The sequence below is a fragment of the Felis catus genome, chromosome A1, assembly GCF_018350175.1.
Source record: "Felis catus isolate Fca126 chromosome A1, F.catus_Fca126_mat1.0, whole genome shotgun sequence".
In the NCBI taxonomy this organism is placed as follows: domain Eukaryota; kingdom Metazoa; phylum Chordata; class Mammalia; order Carnivora; family Felidae; genus Felis; species Felis catus.
In genome coordinates, this window is record NC_058368.1 from 7,763,946 (window position 1) to 7,780,012 (window position 16,067).

Consider the following 16,067-nt stretch of genomic DNA (forward strand, 5'->3'; position numbering starts at 1 on the left):
TTTTTAACTTTTTAAATGTTTGTTTATTTTTGAGAGAGAGAGAGAGTGAGAATACAGTTGGGGAGGGGCAGAGAGAAGGAGACACAGAATCTGAAGCAGGCTCTAGGCTCCAAGATGTCAGCACTGAACCTGATGTGGGGCTTGAATCCACGAACTGTGACATCATGACCTGAGCCAAAGTCAGGTGCTTAACCGACTGAGCCACCCAGGCGCCCCAAGGATTCGAGTCTTATCTTTTAGACAATTCCTATGGGTTTTGTAACATGTCTAAAATGTTCCAAGCTACCTTTTTGTCATTTATATTAAAATTTTAAAAAACTACATGAAGCGTTTCCCCTAATGTATTCTGTACAAAAACATGTTAGTTTTTCATCAGAAAAGGCAAGATAACTTTTACAAATAGGTTTATATATGGATACAAATGATAACCACAAAACCACAAGAAGTAACCATTAGGCACATAATATCACCCAAGCATGCCAGTGCGCTGAATTATTCTCACAGCAGACCTGTAAAGTAGATGTTATTGTTCTGTTTTAGGGGAGGAAACTGAGACTTGGGTTAAATACACTGTGAAGCAGGGGACGGGGGTGGGGGTGGGGTGCCTGGCTGGCTCATCTAGTAGAGCATGTAACTTTTTTTTTTTGAGTTTTTTATTAAATTTTTTTTTTTAATGTTTATTTTTGAGAGAGAGAAAGAGACAGAGCCCAAGCTGGGAGGCGCAGAGAGAGAGAGAGAGAGACAGACAGACAGGCAGAATCTGAAGCAAGCTCTAGGCTCTGCACTGTCAGCACAGAGCCTGATGTGGGGCTTGAACCCATGAAGTAGGATAGGAGATCACAACCGAGCTGAACTTGGAATCCGGACGCTTAACCCACTGAGCCACCCAGGCGCCCTGGTAGAGCATGTAACTCTTGATCTCAGGGTCTTGAGTTCAAGCCCCACGTGGGCATGGAACCTACTTAAAAACAGTCAAGGGCAATAGTTGGCAACTGGCTGAGAAGATCTCACAGGCAGTTGTGTTTGCTCAGGAGGTTGGTGCGAGTGTCTGCTGAGTAGGTGAAAGAGCCCCTTTTTCTTGGGCCTGCATCCCCTGGTGGCTATGAGTTTTAATTTCCTTATCAGGAAAATTGGAGGCTCTAATACCATTTGTATGGGGTGTTTTCTGAAGGTTGGATGTGAAACTCACACTATAGTGCATCTTTTGTCAACTTCTAAAAATACCAATTTTCTTTTTTTTTTTTTTAATTTTTTTTTCAACGTTTATTTATTTTTGGGACAGAGAGAGACAGAGCATGAACAGGGGAGGGGCAGAGAGAGAGGGAGACACAGAATCGGAAACAGGCTCCAGGCTCTGAGCCATCAGCCCAGAGCCTGACGCGGGGCTCGAACTCACGGACCGCGAGATCGTGACCTGGCTGAAGTCGGACGCTTAACTGACTGCGCCACCCAGGCACCCCTAAAAATACCAATTTTCAAAAAGGATTTAATTGTAAATGTTCATAAAAATGTGCTAGTAGATTAGGGAATACCAAAAAAATATAAGTAGTCCCAACTCTCAGTTAACAGGTAGTTTAGATGGGTAGATAATACAGAAACATATAAGGATTTAAAGGTTTACATAGTTGAAGATAGCAATAAAAGGTCAAAGTTTATATTTTATATATGTAAAAAAAATATATTCTATATAAAGATGTGTGTGTGTGTGTGTGTGTGTGTGTGTGTGTGTATACACATAATCAAATAGATAAATGGTATCTGAAGAGGTAGAGGTTTTAACAGCTTAGAATAATTGGGCAATGCATTGTAGAGACAGAAGAGGAAAAAACATTTATGATTATCCCTCGAGACAGGACATGAGGCACTTTGCTTTTAGGTTGTTTCCTCTGAGTCCCTACCACAGGCCTGTGAGTGAGCTGGTATTGCCTTCTTTTCCAGATGAAGAAATGACACTTAGAGGATTGTTTGCTCCAGGTCATAGAGCTAGTTAGTGAGTAGTAAAAGTAGGATTGGAACTCTGTGGCTCTAATTCCAAGGATTGTTTTCCTTTTCATCATATATCTGGGTCTTGAAGAACGTAGAGTTAGGGGTGGGTGTGTGTGTGTGTGTGTGTGTGTGTGTGTGTGTGTGTGTAGGAATTGATGGTACTTCATAATGTAAAGTGTAGGCTTTCAAAATACAGTTGAGTATACCATTTTGACTGGAGGAGAGAGTTCAGTAAAGTTATGATTATTGTAAAGACCTTTTTATAGATGTGTGTGTGTGTATATTTTATTACACTACAATCTTTGGTCTTTTGGAAATATCTGTATTCGTTTTTTTTCCCCTGATGGATACCCAGTTTTTACTTTTTTACTTTTTTACTTTTTTTAAGTTTTCAGAGAGACAGAGCGTGAGTGGGGAAGGGGCAGAGGGAGAGGGAGAGAGAGTCCCAAGCAGGCCTCTCCACACTCAGTGTGGAGTCCAACCCAGGGCTTGTTCCCACAACCCTGGGATCATGACCTGAGCCAAAATCAAGAGTTGGTCGCTCACCTGATTGAGCCATCCAGGGGCCCCTGGACACCCAGTTGTTTTAAGTTTATTTATTGGATAATTCCTCTTTTTCTCCACTGATTTATGAAAAAATAGCTTTATTGAAATATAATTTATGTGCTTTATTCAGTCACTGTAAGTTGTACAGTCAGTTTTTAGTAGGTTATATTATAGAGTTACACAAACTGTCAAGATTCTTACAAGATACTGTCTCATTGTTTTTCATAATTTTTCATTGACGTTTGCAGGGTAGATGGTATGATTTTCACTTTACAAATAATGGCATAATCTACATTTTTTAAGTATTTTGCCTGAGACTTTGTGGCTAGTAAGTGGCAAAACTGAGACTCAAACCTGGCATCATTTTGGAAATGATGGGTTGAGAACAGATTGTTGAGTGCTTTTTAATGTTGGACTAAGAAATTTGGATTTCGTCACCTAGCGTAAGAATTGCCCGCATCTCGTCTGTGATGTCTTCTTTGGCGCAGGAAAACTGCTCAGTATTGTCAGGGGATCACATTTTGTAAAGTCTGTTCTATGGAACTCTAGGCTCTCAAGCTGCTCCATGGAGAAAGGGTCTCTAGGCAAGTACATTTGGGAAGTGTATCTTGAATTTGAATTGTCAGAGTTCACATTGTGGACACAATGCTATGAGAAGTTGTGCAGTGAAGAATGGGTTTCCTTTTGTTTTTTTCAGCATTTTCCAAATTTACTGACTTTAGAATTCCCTTTGGGTAGCATTGATTTATTGTGATCTTTTTGGAAAGTTAAACCCATTTCACCAAGAAGGGACAAGACTGAAGATGAAGGAGAACATTTATTTAGTTAAGCCGTGAGGATGGTTTTTTGTTTTTTGGTTTTTTTTTAAGTGGCTTATTATCGTACACATTTCTATGTTAATCACGGCAGGGTTCCTGCTGACAGTTGGAGAAGTTCTGATTCTTTAGGCACTGTAAGATCCTTTGGTTCAAAGTTTGAATGTCTTAACATCAAGACTTTGCAGTTTTACTTTTTTTTTTTTTCCATGTTTTTATTTATTTTTGGGACAGGGAGAGACAGAGCATGAACGGGGGAGGGGCAGAGAGAGAGGGAGACACAGAATCGGAAACAGGCTCCAGGCTCTGAGCCAGCAGCCCAGAGCCTGACGTGGGGCTCGAACTCCCGGACCGTGAGATCGTGACCTGGCTGAAGTCGGACGCTTAACCGACTGCGCCACCCAGGCGCCCCAAGACTTTGCAGTTTTAAAAACTGCTTGAGGGGCACCTGGGTGGCTCAGTGGGTTAAGCTACCCACTCTTGATTTCGGCTCAGGTCATGAATCTCGCTTGCTGTGTGGAAGCTGCTTCGGATCTTCTGTCTCCCCCTTTCTGGCCGTCTCCCGCTCGTGCACTCTCTCGCTCTGTCTCAAAAATTAATAAACGTTAAAAAAAATAAAACTGCAGGCTTGAAATTTCATTTTTTGATTTATAATTTCCTTTCTTAAAAACTGGAAGGCAGTTTCATGCAATCAAGAGGTTGTCATTGCATCCCTGTTGTGTCACTTACTAGCTTTGTGACTGCACAAGCTTTCTCATCTCCCTGAATCAGTTCGCTTAGCTGCAAAATAAAATATCAACCCTGCTGCAGTTGTCATTCAGACTGCGGTTCATATTTACACAGTGATTGTTGAATTGATTATTATTCCGTACAGATATGTTGTAATAATAGAGATGATAATAGAGCTTTCACAGAAACAGTAAGCCTTACTTCCATTGGGTTGCAAATTATTATACTGTAGAGATGGTATTGGTGGACTGCAAAAATAAGGGATTGAAGGCATGAAAAGTACTTAATTATCTAGTCTTGGTAATTAAAGTCTCTAACGTGTCTTATGCTTGTGTAATTTAAACTTAAAAAGTACTCCACATGCCTTTTCTCCTTGTGCATCCCATGAGGTATGTAGGATATGTGTTCTTAGTAACTTTATAAAAAGTTAGTACCTTCAAAAAGCTTCTGCACAGCGAAGGAAACAGTCAGCAAAACTGAAAGGCAACCGACGGAATGGGAGAAGATATTTGCAAACGACATATCAGATAAAGGGTTAGTGTCCAAGATCTATAAAGAACTTATCAAACTCAGGGGCGCCTGGGTGGCGCAGTCGGTTAAGTGTCCGACTTCAGCCAGGTCACGATCTCGCGGTCCGTGAGTTCGAGCCCCGCGTCGGGCTCTGGGCTGATGGCTCAGAGCCTGGAGCCTGTTTCCGATTCTGTGTCTCCCTCTCTCTCTGCCCCTCCCCCGTTCATGCTCTGTCTCTCTCTGTCCCAAAAATAAATAAACGTTGAAAAAAAAAAATTAAAAAAAAAAAAAAAGAACTTATCAAACTCAACACCCAAAAAACAAATAATCCAGTGAAGAAATGGGCAAAAGACAGGAATAGGCACTTTTCCAAAGAAGACATCCAGATGGCTAACAGACACATGAAAAAACGCTCCACATCACTCATCATCAGGGAAGTACAAATCAAAACCACACCTGTCAGAATGGCTAACATTAACAACTGAGGCAACAGCAGATGTTGGTGAGGATGCGGGGAAAGAGGATCTCTTTTGCATTGTTGGTGGGAATACAGGCTGGTACAGCCACTCTGGAAAACAGTATGGAGGTTCCTCAAAAAACTAAAAATAGAACTACCCTACGACCCAGCAGTTGCACTACTAGGCATTTATCCAAGGAATACAGGTGTTCTTTTTCGAAGGGGCACATGCACCCCCATGTTTATAGCAGCACTATTGACAATAGCCAAAGTATGGAAAGAGCCCAAATGTCCATTGATGGATGAATGGGTAAAGAAGATGTGGGGTGTGTGTGTGTGTGTGTGTGTGTGTGTGTGTGTGTGTATAAATGGAGTATTACTCGCCAATCAAAAAGAATGAAAGCTTGCCATTTGCAACTACATGGATGGAACTGGAGGGTATTATGCTAAGTGAAGTTAGAGAAAGACAAAAATCATGTGACTTCACTCATATGAGGACTTTAAGAGACAAAACAGATGAACATAGGGAATGGAAACAAAAATAATATAAAAACAGGGAGGGGGCAAAACAGAAGAGACTCATAAATAGGGAGAATAAACTGAAGGTTACAGGAGGGGTTGTGGGGGGGGGGGGATGAACTAAATGGGTAAGGGGCATTAAGGAATCTACTCCTGAAATCATTGTTGCACTATATGCTAACTAATTTGGATGTAAATTTAAAAAAATAAAATTAAAAAAAAGTAAATTCTTCAGATGCCTGTAAAAAAAAATAAATAGAAAGTTAGGACCTTTGTGATCTATATAGAATAATGTATCATAGGTTAGTGATTTCCTTAACTATTCTTGAAGTATGAAATCCCATTCTCTTCCTTCCAAAACAGGAAAAGTGAAGTATATGTATGGAATTTTTTTTTCTCTCAGCTTTATTGAGATATTGTTATCTGTTAAGTTTAAAGTGTACAACTTGATGATGTGATATATATTGCAAAATGATTACCATATAAGGTTAATCAACACCTTCATCTCTTTGCATAATTTTTTTGTGTGTGGTAATAGCTTTTAAAATCTACTCTTTTAACAACTTTCGATTATATAATACAGTTTTGTTAATTATAGTCCCATGGTGTACGTTAGATCCCAGAACTTACTCGTAGTCCTGTCATAGCTGGAAATTCGACCAACATCGCCCCATTTCTCCTACTCCCCAGTCTCTGGCAGCCACTGTACTATATTTCTTTGAGTTTGGCCCTTTTATTTAAAATTTATCTATTTGGGGCGCCTGGGTGGCACAGTCAGTTAAGCGTCCGACTTCAGCCAGGTCACGATCTCACGGTCCGTGGGTTTGAGCCCCGCGTCGGGCTCTGGGCTGATGGCTCAGAGCCTGGAGCCTGTTTCCGATTCTGTGTCTCCCTCTCTCTCTGCCCCTCCCCCGTTCATGCTCTGTCTCTCTCTGTCCCAAAAATAAATAAACGTTGAAAAAAAATTAAAAAAAAAATTTATCTATTTAGAGAGAGCAGAGAGAACATGCACAGGGAAGGGGCAGAGAGAGAGAGGGAGGGAGGGAGGGAGGGAGAGAGAATCCCAAGCAGACTCTGTGCTGTATCGGCACAGAGCCCTATGCAGGGCTTGATTTTACGAACCGTGAGATCATGATCTGAGCCGAAATCAAAAGTTGGACGCTTGACTGAGCCATGCAGGTGCCTCAAGTTTGGCCCTTTTAGATTCCACGTATAAGGGAGAACATACTATGTTTGTCTTTCTCGGACTGATTTCACTTAGCATAATGCCCTCAGCGTTCACCTGTGGTGTCACAAATGGCAGGGTTTCCCTTTTTATGGCCGAGTGATATTCCGTTGTGTATGTATGTGTGTATGTATGTATATATCACATTTTATGCATATGTATATATGTATCACACTTTTGTTAGCCATTCATCTGTCAGCAGATACCTAGGTTGTTTCCGTGCCTTGGCTATTAGGAATAATGCTGCAGTGAACATGGGGGTGCAGACATTTCTTCAAGATAGCGATTCCGTTTCCTTTGGGTGTATACAGTAGTTCTGCTGTACCTGCAGGCGATACAGTTCGAGACCCCCCTCCCCCCCCCAACCCCGGTGGATGTTTGAAATTGCAGATGGCTAGAACCTTATATATACTATGTTTTTTTCTAGGAATACAGTTTTCATTTTAATAGTGGACGTTTTGAGAAATAAGTCTTAAAAATAGACCGGAAAAATGATCTCAGTTTGCTTTCCAAGGAATCCCTATGTGTTAGTCTGTCTGAAGTATAATAAAATACTTCAGATTGGATGTCTTAACAAACAACAGAAATTTATTTCTCACAGTTCTGGGGGCTGGAAAGTCCAAGATCCTAGCACTGGCACATTTTATGTGATGGTTGGCTAGGACCCACTTCCTGCTTCCTAAATGGGTGCCTTCTTGTATCCTAACATGGTGGAAGGGACGAGGGGTCTTTAGGGATTTCTTGTGAAAAAGAAGATTAATCTCATTCCTGAGACCTCCACTCCCATGACCTGCACATCTCCAAAGGCCCTGCCTCCTAATACCATTATCTTTGGGGGTTAGGATTTCAGCATGTGAGTTTTGCAGGTATACAGACGTTCAGATCATAGCACCCTACATCCAACTGTCAGCATTCTCTTAGTTTGCTTAGTTGGGGGTGGGAGTGGTTTCACTGGTTCTCAGAGGCTGTGCCCAGAAGAGGACAATCCTACGTGGAGCTTAGCTGATTTGTAAAGCATATGGTTTTGTACTTAACTATCAGCTTAGAAAATAGCAACATTCCAAGTAATTACCAGGAGGTAGCATCTAAACCATATTGTCCATTACTTTGTGGATATATGATGGATTCTCATACTACTTAATCGTTTTGTATTAACCTATCCTAAAATCAACAGCTTGTCTGTATTTCTGAACTCTATCCTATTGCTACACTGCAGAATTGTTTTTACTGAATTATGCGTTAATGTGAGACTGCTGGTCTGTTTCATAAGATGTATTAAGAGAACAGTCCTGAGAAACTTACATCTGTTTCTCCTCTGAAGATTCAGTTGCAGTGTTTGTATTCTGTCTTCTTGCAAAGTTAAAGAAAGAAAACTTGAGAAAATGAAATGCAAGTGTGGTTTGTTTCTTCATGTTATGTTTGGTGGTGCTTACATACTAATACAAAATAAAATACTATCTCTGTGGGGAAAAAAGTCCGTCAACTTGAGCTTTGTTCAACAAATGTTTAGAGCTGAGCCAATTTTATTTGGTCCTGCCTTCTGTTATGAACAGATAAATAAAAGGAAGTGTGACAGAGGTTTGAGACTTTAAAATCTATTAGAGACACAGAAACTACATCAGTATTTTGTACTTCCAAATAATTAAAATGCTTGAATTTTCCTTTTCTTTCAGTTCCTGGAATAGATGGAGGTGCTTTAACTGATGCAAGTCTCACAGATTCCTATTTCAGCACCAGCTTCATTGGAGTCAATGGATTTGGAAGCCCAGTGGAAACAAAGTATCCCTTGATGCAGGTATCCTTAGTCTGAATTTACATGGCACTAAACAGTGAAGTTTATTCCAGTGTCAGGGGATGTGTTGAGTCTTCATTTATTCCTAAACTTGTTCAGTATGAGGGAAGGTTTTCGGAATTGATGAGGTTGGTGGGATACGGTTGGAGTCTGTGTGAGCTTTCAAGGGTGGGATGGGGTGGGAGGACAGTGGAGTATGTAGAAGACAGATGGAAAGAGACTAGTTTTCACTCCTCTCTGTGTTTTGTGGGTATGGAGTGAAGGCCTTTCAGGATGGAGAGACTGTAGAAGGTATGGAGTGTAAGAAAGCAATGGACATGTTTAAAGAACCGAGAATAGCCTAATTTTATAGAATCTATAAGGTGTATGAAGGTTAATACACACCGGGAGAGGCTATTAGAAAGCGTTTGTTGACTTTTACGTCTTCTCAGATGGATGTTGAAATTTATATTTTATAGACCGGGAGGCTGAATAGTTACATGCGTTGCCCAAGCTAATAATATGGAAGTGCAATTCAAAATAGGTGTGCGACTTTGATTTTAAATATCTGGCTAGTGAGTAAAATTTTCATCTGATGTGTTATAGAGAGTATTTGGACATTTTTACATGAATTAATGTAATCCATGTTGCAACATTTATAGTCAGATTAGAGTGTCAGTGATGTGAGAAGTGGATCGGAGGGGAAGAAGCAGAGAGTTCGTCTGAATTGGCTGACTGTTCTCAGTGATGTAATGTTTGTCTATTTTGTTTGCAGAGAGTGACTAACAGTAGCAGCTCCCCAAGCCTTCTGAATGACAGTGCTAAGCCATATGCAGGCCACGGTAAGACTGGATCCCTCTTTCTCTTTTGTGTGTTTGTACGTATGCGTGCATGCATATGTGTATATTTCTGATCCTAAAACAGTGTGTTCATTGGAGAAACCTTGAAGTCTTGAAAATTATGAATATGTATAAAGGAAGAGAATAAGTGATCTAGAGAGATCACTGTTGTTTGGATTCCATATAATTCCAAGTAGTGGTTATGTCTGAGTGTGAAAATACATGTACTTGTATACATATATATACATATACTTACATACGTAATACTTAGCTAAGTAGACTCATATACTTAAGATGGCATTAGATACACTTTAAAATTAGGAGTGTTTCTGGATCATAATAAATGGAATTCTATTGCTTATTTTCATAATTTACTGAAGTTTTAAAAAAAGTATTCTAATGTTGGACTATGTGTATGCATCTGTGTTTATATTTTGTTTCGGAAACATTCTTAGACATGCAGTGACTGTTTGCAAGATCATGGTCATTTTTAAGGTTTTTAATATGGAATTTCCAAGTATCTTTCTGTATTCTATTTTAAAAACAAATGTTCAAAGGGGGCGCCTGGGTGGCTCAGTCGGTTGAGCATCTGACTTCAGCTCAGGTCATGATCTCACAGTTTGTGAGTTCGAGCCCCACGTCGGGCTCTATGCTGACAGCTCGGAGCCTGGAGCCTGCTTCTGATTCTGTGTCTCCCACTCTGTCTCTCTCTCCCTCCCCTGCTCACGCTCGCTCGCTCTCTCTCAAAAAAAAAAAAAAAAAAAGAAATGTTGAAAAAAATGTTCAAGAATAGCATCTTAAAAATATGTAACAATTGAGTGTTAGTACTCTGCATAATAGTACCTATTTTTAGGTGCCTTGAATGTATAAATTACATAAAAATATTTTACTAGCTTTTTCTGTACATACATTAAATTGTTAATTGTAATGACAGACTAAGCTATGAAAATTCAGGCAGTCGAAACTGGAGAAATTAAGCAGCAGTCTATACTGCATTTTGAAGAGAGTTAGTAGGTCCTTGTAAATAAGAACAGTTACTATAGATTCTAGAATTTCATGGATCATTTAATGAGAAACATAAGAGTAACTAGAGCTCAGAATTGAAGGTAAGGATTTCCATGTGTGTCACGTATCCTTTTCAGAAACTCTTCTGATTTATTAAGGGAAAAACGATTTAGAGACATACTTTTGTTTGTAACTTCTGAACAGAGTAATAGAACTTTGAAACTGTAAAATCTTTAAATTTCATGTTTATTTTGAAACATTTAATATTTCCCTCTTTAAAAACTTAATTTACTTATATTTTTAGTAAGAATATAAAATATCTGGTGACAAACTTAAAAAAGATAGAATATTGCATAGATGGTTTTAAGGCCTGGCCTAAGTGTTAAAATCCAAGTCCAGTCACTCAGAGCATGGCTTTCTGTCCTCCCCACCTCCCTGCCCTTTGTAATTTTTCTCATGATTTGGTTTCACGTACACAAACACTTACTAAATGGTAGACTTCTTTCATAAACACACATTCCTAATAACAAGGTGAAGAGCCATCTCTTCTTTTTTTCTGTTTGATTTTTCTTTTGGTTGTATACAAACAGATGTACCCTAATCCATATAGCTTCTGATTAAAGTATTAGCTGATACTTTAATTGGCTAAGTATTGACTGAAAGAAGTATTCTCTAATTTGTGTTTCTTTTACTTAGAAAATATTTGAACATCCACTGTATATGAGGCATTGAGTTTAAGTATTACTGTGGTATATGATTTTTTATTACTGTTAAGAATGTTGTCAGGTTAAACATTTATTAGATTTGTGGGTTGCCTGAGTTGTCTGTGTGGAAACTTATGTAACTTACCTTCCAGATCCTCTAACTTCACCTGCTTCATCCTTGTTTAATGACTTTGGTGCCCTCAACATCTCTCAGAGAAGAAAGGTAGGTGAAGTTGAAACTTATGTGAGACTAAATGGAATATACAAGTGATATTGGGGTCATCACCTATATAATGGTCAATATTCTCCTAAGTTGGGGAGGTGCTTTTAATGGACTGTGATATTTTCGTTGCTTTTGCTTGCCTTTTTTTTTTTTTTTGGTATATATTTCATATGTGTAGAATTTTATTTATCTCTGTGCATGAAATAGAGATGTTTTATGTAAAGGAATGAAATCCTTCTCTTTTTTCCTCATTTTCTTTACCTTAATATATTCTATTTTTAAGAAAACATCAAATTTAATGTTGTAGTTGCTGTTAATGTGACCCATTACAGGCACATTAATCATATTTTAACTTCATTTCCTAACTGCTTTGTCTAAATTTCAAAGATTTCTCCCCTAATTTAAACTTCTCATTATGAGGCAGACTTAAAAATCTTCAACTTTTCGTAATTGGTTCAACTGTTTAAAAACAGTTTAAAATCTCTCATATCAGAAATTTAACTGTATTTTACTTGGCATCGAGGGTGATAGGTCGGGCATAGATTTTGAAGTATTTTATAGGGCTACTTCTATGACAGGTAGAAGTGAAGATTTTATTACAGTTTGATGCCTTTGAGTCTTACGGAGAATCATCATGTTAATGGTAATAATAATCTACAGAAGGTGATATTTTTGGTTAGGATCAGTAGCAGCTAAAGATGTTCAGGAGGTTGTAAATCTTGGTGGAAATTACTACAGTGTTGTAACTAATTCAGTTTCCTAAGTAATGGAAGAAAAGAATATTAATTTTGGGAAACTGATACAAGTTTAAGATGGTTTTAGGAAGCATTTGATCAGAGGGTGGTATAAAAGGAAATTCAAGAAGACTAGATATTCTCAAGATAAGAATTAATGGCGTCAGGTATAAATGACATTTAATACTTTATGCACCTAGTATTATCTCCATTTTGAACAATAGATAAGAACAAGGAGGTAATTAATTATGAACTACTTTTAATGTAAACTAAAATGTGTGGGTTTAATTTTATACATTTCCTTATGCTGTCACCGAGAGCACATTTACTCTTGCTTTACATACTGGTCTTATAAGTTGGAGCGTGTAGTTTTGAATCCACATAGTAGAAGTGGAATAGAATTGAACGCAGGTTGGCTAACTGACAGTAGGGAGCAGGGACAGCAGACAAAGCCTGGCGACATGGAAGGAAACCGTAAAATGCTGAAAAGCAGGTGAAAGCTAGAAATCAAACTATCTGGAGCTTTTCAGTTTAAGGAAAAAATAAAAAGCCCTTCAGTAGTCTGAGGAGTCCCCTTAATGGCCTTTTCACCTCTTTATTTTTTGTTGTTTTTTGCATTTTTGATGATCAGTTAACTGTGATAAGTAGCATTTCTGACGTATGAGTAGAAAGTAAGACTAGCATGGCAAACAAACACTTTTGAAAGTATTCCTAATATGAGGCTTTAGTACCTTAAAATTGAAATGTGATTGAGAGCTGCCGATACTCATTTTTGAGAAACCAGTAAAAATCCCTGGAGATTGGAAGGAGGAGGATATAGCGTCCATTCTTCTACAATTCATTTTAGTGTAGGAAAGTACTAGAAGGAAATGTTGTTACCAATCTGAGCTCAGCGTTTGGAAGGGAAGTGGAGTAACGTGCTGAAACGAGCACGGTGCTGCAACTTGTGAGGCCCGGCGTCTCCAGCTTTGTGACCTCGGGCCAGCTTCCTCGGCTGCAGTGTGTGCGTCCGTGAAATGACGGACGTGCCCTGGATAATGACTGTGGTGTCTCTCTCCTGTCTAAAACTCACTGTCTGTCTAAACTGAAAGGACCTACAGGTCAGTCTCTACTGAGAAATTCAGGGTTCACATAGTGGTAGGTCTTTGCAGGACCACATTTTCTTGCCATTTACATTTAAAATAACATGTAGGGACATAGATTTTTTTCCCCCGTAGTGGACTGTATAGTTAGGAATCTGTTGGTACAGGTTGCGTGTGTTTTAAAATTGTTAATGGTTGAATTGAGAAAGTTTAAAATTTCTTTGTGTTAGTAAAACTCTTAGCATAAGAATATTGTATGCTACGCTTTGTAAATTGAAGGCATATGTAGACTTTTTCTTTGGTCGTAGTAATTCTCAATGTCTGCTTAATGATGTCGTTTTAGTGGAAGTAACTCAAATTTATGTAAATATAATTCTAAGTTGATTTAGAAGGCTGCCATGATTACTGAGAGACCTTTTATTTCATAATGATATTGGAGGGAACAGACAGTTAAGTTAGGCCATACCCACTGCTGTGTTTCATAGCTAAATTATTTTCTGGAAATCTCAGGCCAGTCCCTAGGCCAGGCATGCTGCTGTTTTTGCCTGGGGACTATGAGAATTCTCGGGGTCAGATCAGACCACTGCTTCTACTGTAAGCAGACTTATTCTGTGCTGTGTGGGAAATTGCAAAAGAATGATGTTTGTACTGACTGCTTCTCTCAAATCTAATTGAAAAGGCAGTACATGAACCTACTTACAGCATATTAATTAGTGCCAACGTAAATGTCTGATGATTGCCAAATCGCAGAGAATTCTCTAGATGCAGAAGTGTTTATGGAGAAAAGATATTTTGAGTTGTGGTTTTTTGAAGGTGTGGAATATGGAGAGGAAAGACTCTTAATCAGAAGATATTGCTCAATTATAAGTAGAGAGTTAGGATCTTCAGTAAATTTTTACATCCTCTTTATCATAGACAAGCTAAGAGACTATGACCGGGGCCCTGTATCTGTAGGGACTGGCTGAAGTAAAATGTGGGATGTGGAAAACAGTATTAAACAGGTTCATTGCCATTTGTGTGCGTTGCTTTATTGTTGCTAGGCATGTGAAAGACTTCCTGAAGAGTCGTGTACTGAGAATGTATGCATTAGGGCAGTACTTACTGCTCATGCCCAGGGACCGGCGCCAGTCCCTGAAGCGTCTGGTACCTGTCTGTGGAGACGGAAGTTAAAAGATTGGAAATACCTTTTTAGAAACTTCTGTAATAATTTGATAATACTGCAACATCCAAATATGTGCTCACTTTTCTGGTAATTCCTTTTTACTTTATGAAAGTATACAACCATGATATATAGGAAATTATGAAAAAAATGATCTTTCACAACTGATGTTTGAGAAGCACTGATTTGTTTTCTACATTAGGTAAAAAGAATATGATAGATAGGAAAAGTAACCATTGTTTGAAAGTGTGTATAATCGTTGTTGGCCAGGAGTGGTGGTGGAAGAAAGTGAATTGTAGCCGTGTATTCTGGGGGAGAGGTAAGCCCCCCAAAACACTAGAGAAGGGGTTTTGTTGAAAATGGGAGTTAATGTATTTGAGATTAATACACGAGGAAACCTTAACAGCAAGAGAGATCAAGCTGCAAACTGGCGTAACAGAAAAAGGGGTCAGAGTCACCGTGAATCACAAGTGTGAAGTATAGAGCTGTACGGTTTTGGGTAAGGATCCTTTGGGAAGAGAGTATCTTTGTAACAGAGTTAGATGTTGAAATACAGGTATGCATAAATGAAGTGAATCAGCACTATGACGTCTTGCTGGGTATTCTTGCTAAGCTGTGAGTTTGTATGCAGGGCGACCACAGATGATTGAGACAAAGCCCAAGCAGAGTGAGAAGCTTCAAAATTTGTATTTGGCGTTGCTGGCCTCCCCTTGTGTATCTCTTTCTTAGCCTTTCTTTGCCCTTCTTTGCCCTCATGTTTTAGTCATCGAGAGTCCTTTTCGCGTTCACCGCCTCCCTCCCCCACAGCAAAGAAGGCTCTGGTGGCTGTCATTTACACTTCTTGCTTTAGTTGTACTTTATGATGTTGTTTCAGTCAACACGCGGTTTTACCTGGGCACTTGCATTTTATTTCTAGCAATGGGAGAAGAGCTTTTTAAGGTTTTAATTAACAAGTTAAAGCCTTTGGACTCAGGAGACAATGATTTCTAATGTATCATGTTTATTTCTCCTGATTTTAAAGCTCTTGGCTAGGATGAGGGAAGTGGGACCAAAAGGGTTTGGCTTATCTGCTGATTGTTTGTTTGTGAGGATGTGTTATTTGTGAGGATGTGTAGATTTTGGACGTCCAGTTCTGGATTATTCTGTTTGAGGGAGAAGTTGACTAGCAATACTTTCTCTGCTTCCTTCCATGTTTTATCTCAGTTTGAGACCTCCTTCCCACTGTTTTCTACCTCAAGAGCATACACCTCCCTCTCTCACCCATCTGTATTACAAAATTTACTGGCGATATAGTATGTTTTCTGATTAATTTGACGTTTAAATTTTTTCTTGTAACCTTTTTGTTTTAATGTCTTCAAAAGATGACTTTTATATTATTTCTAATCTAGGGAACAAACTATGGAGTTACAAGGAAACTGGAGACTATTTGTGGTAGGGTTCTTTTATTGGAGAAAGCTAAAGTAAATTTGGAGAGATTAATAGAATTATAGCAGAGGAAGTTTGGAATGTAAATCTTTCCTTGATCCTTCTGCGGCTTAGGCTTATTTTGGAACATCAAGCCAAATATTGATCTCAGGAAAAATAAAAGGGGACGAGAAAATGGAGAAATTGAAATGGAAGTCTTAATGGAAATTGACAATATAAAACTTCACCTGTAGAACCACAGTTTTTAACCTTTTTATATATGTTCTCAAGAATTGTTTTGCTTAGTATTTAGGTTTTGCAGATCAGCCACATCAATATCATTTACCCATGAGTATCGT

General features: G+C 38.8%; 1 protein-coding gene across 5 annotated transcripts in view; it reads left to right on the forward strand.

The window, feature by feature from the left end:
* The window catches only part of PAN3 (poly(A) specific ribonuclease subunit PAN3), a 133,367-nt gene that overhangs the window by 10,663 nt on the left and 106,637 nt on the right, over positions 1–16,067 (forward strand). For all 5 annotated transcript variants that reach the window (XM_023250322.2, XM_023250324.2, XM_023250326.2 and 2 more), the window contains exons 2-4: positions 8,461–8,582; positions 9,334–9,400; positions 11,259–11,329. In XM_023250322.2, the coding sequence (XP_023106090.1) occupies positions 8,461–8,582; positions 9,334–9,400; positions 11,259–11,329 (260 nt within the window). The remainder of the gene's footprint in view (positions 1–8,460; positions 8,583–9,333; positions 9,401–11,258; positions 11,330–16,067) is intronic.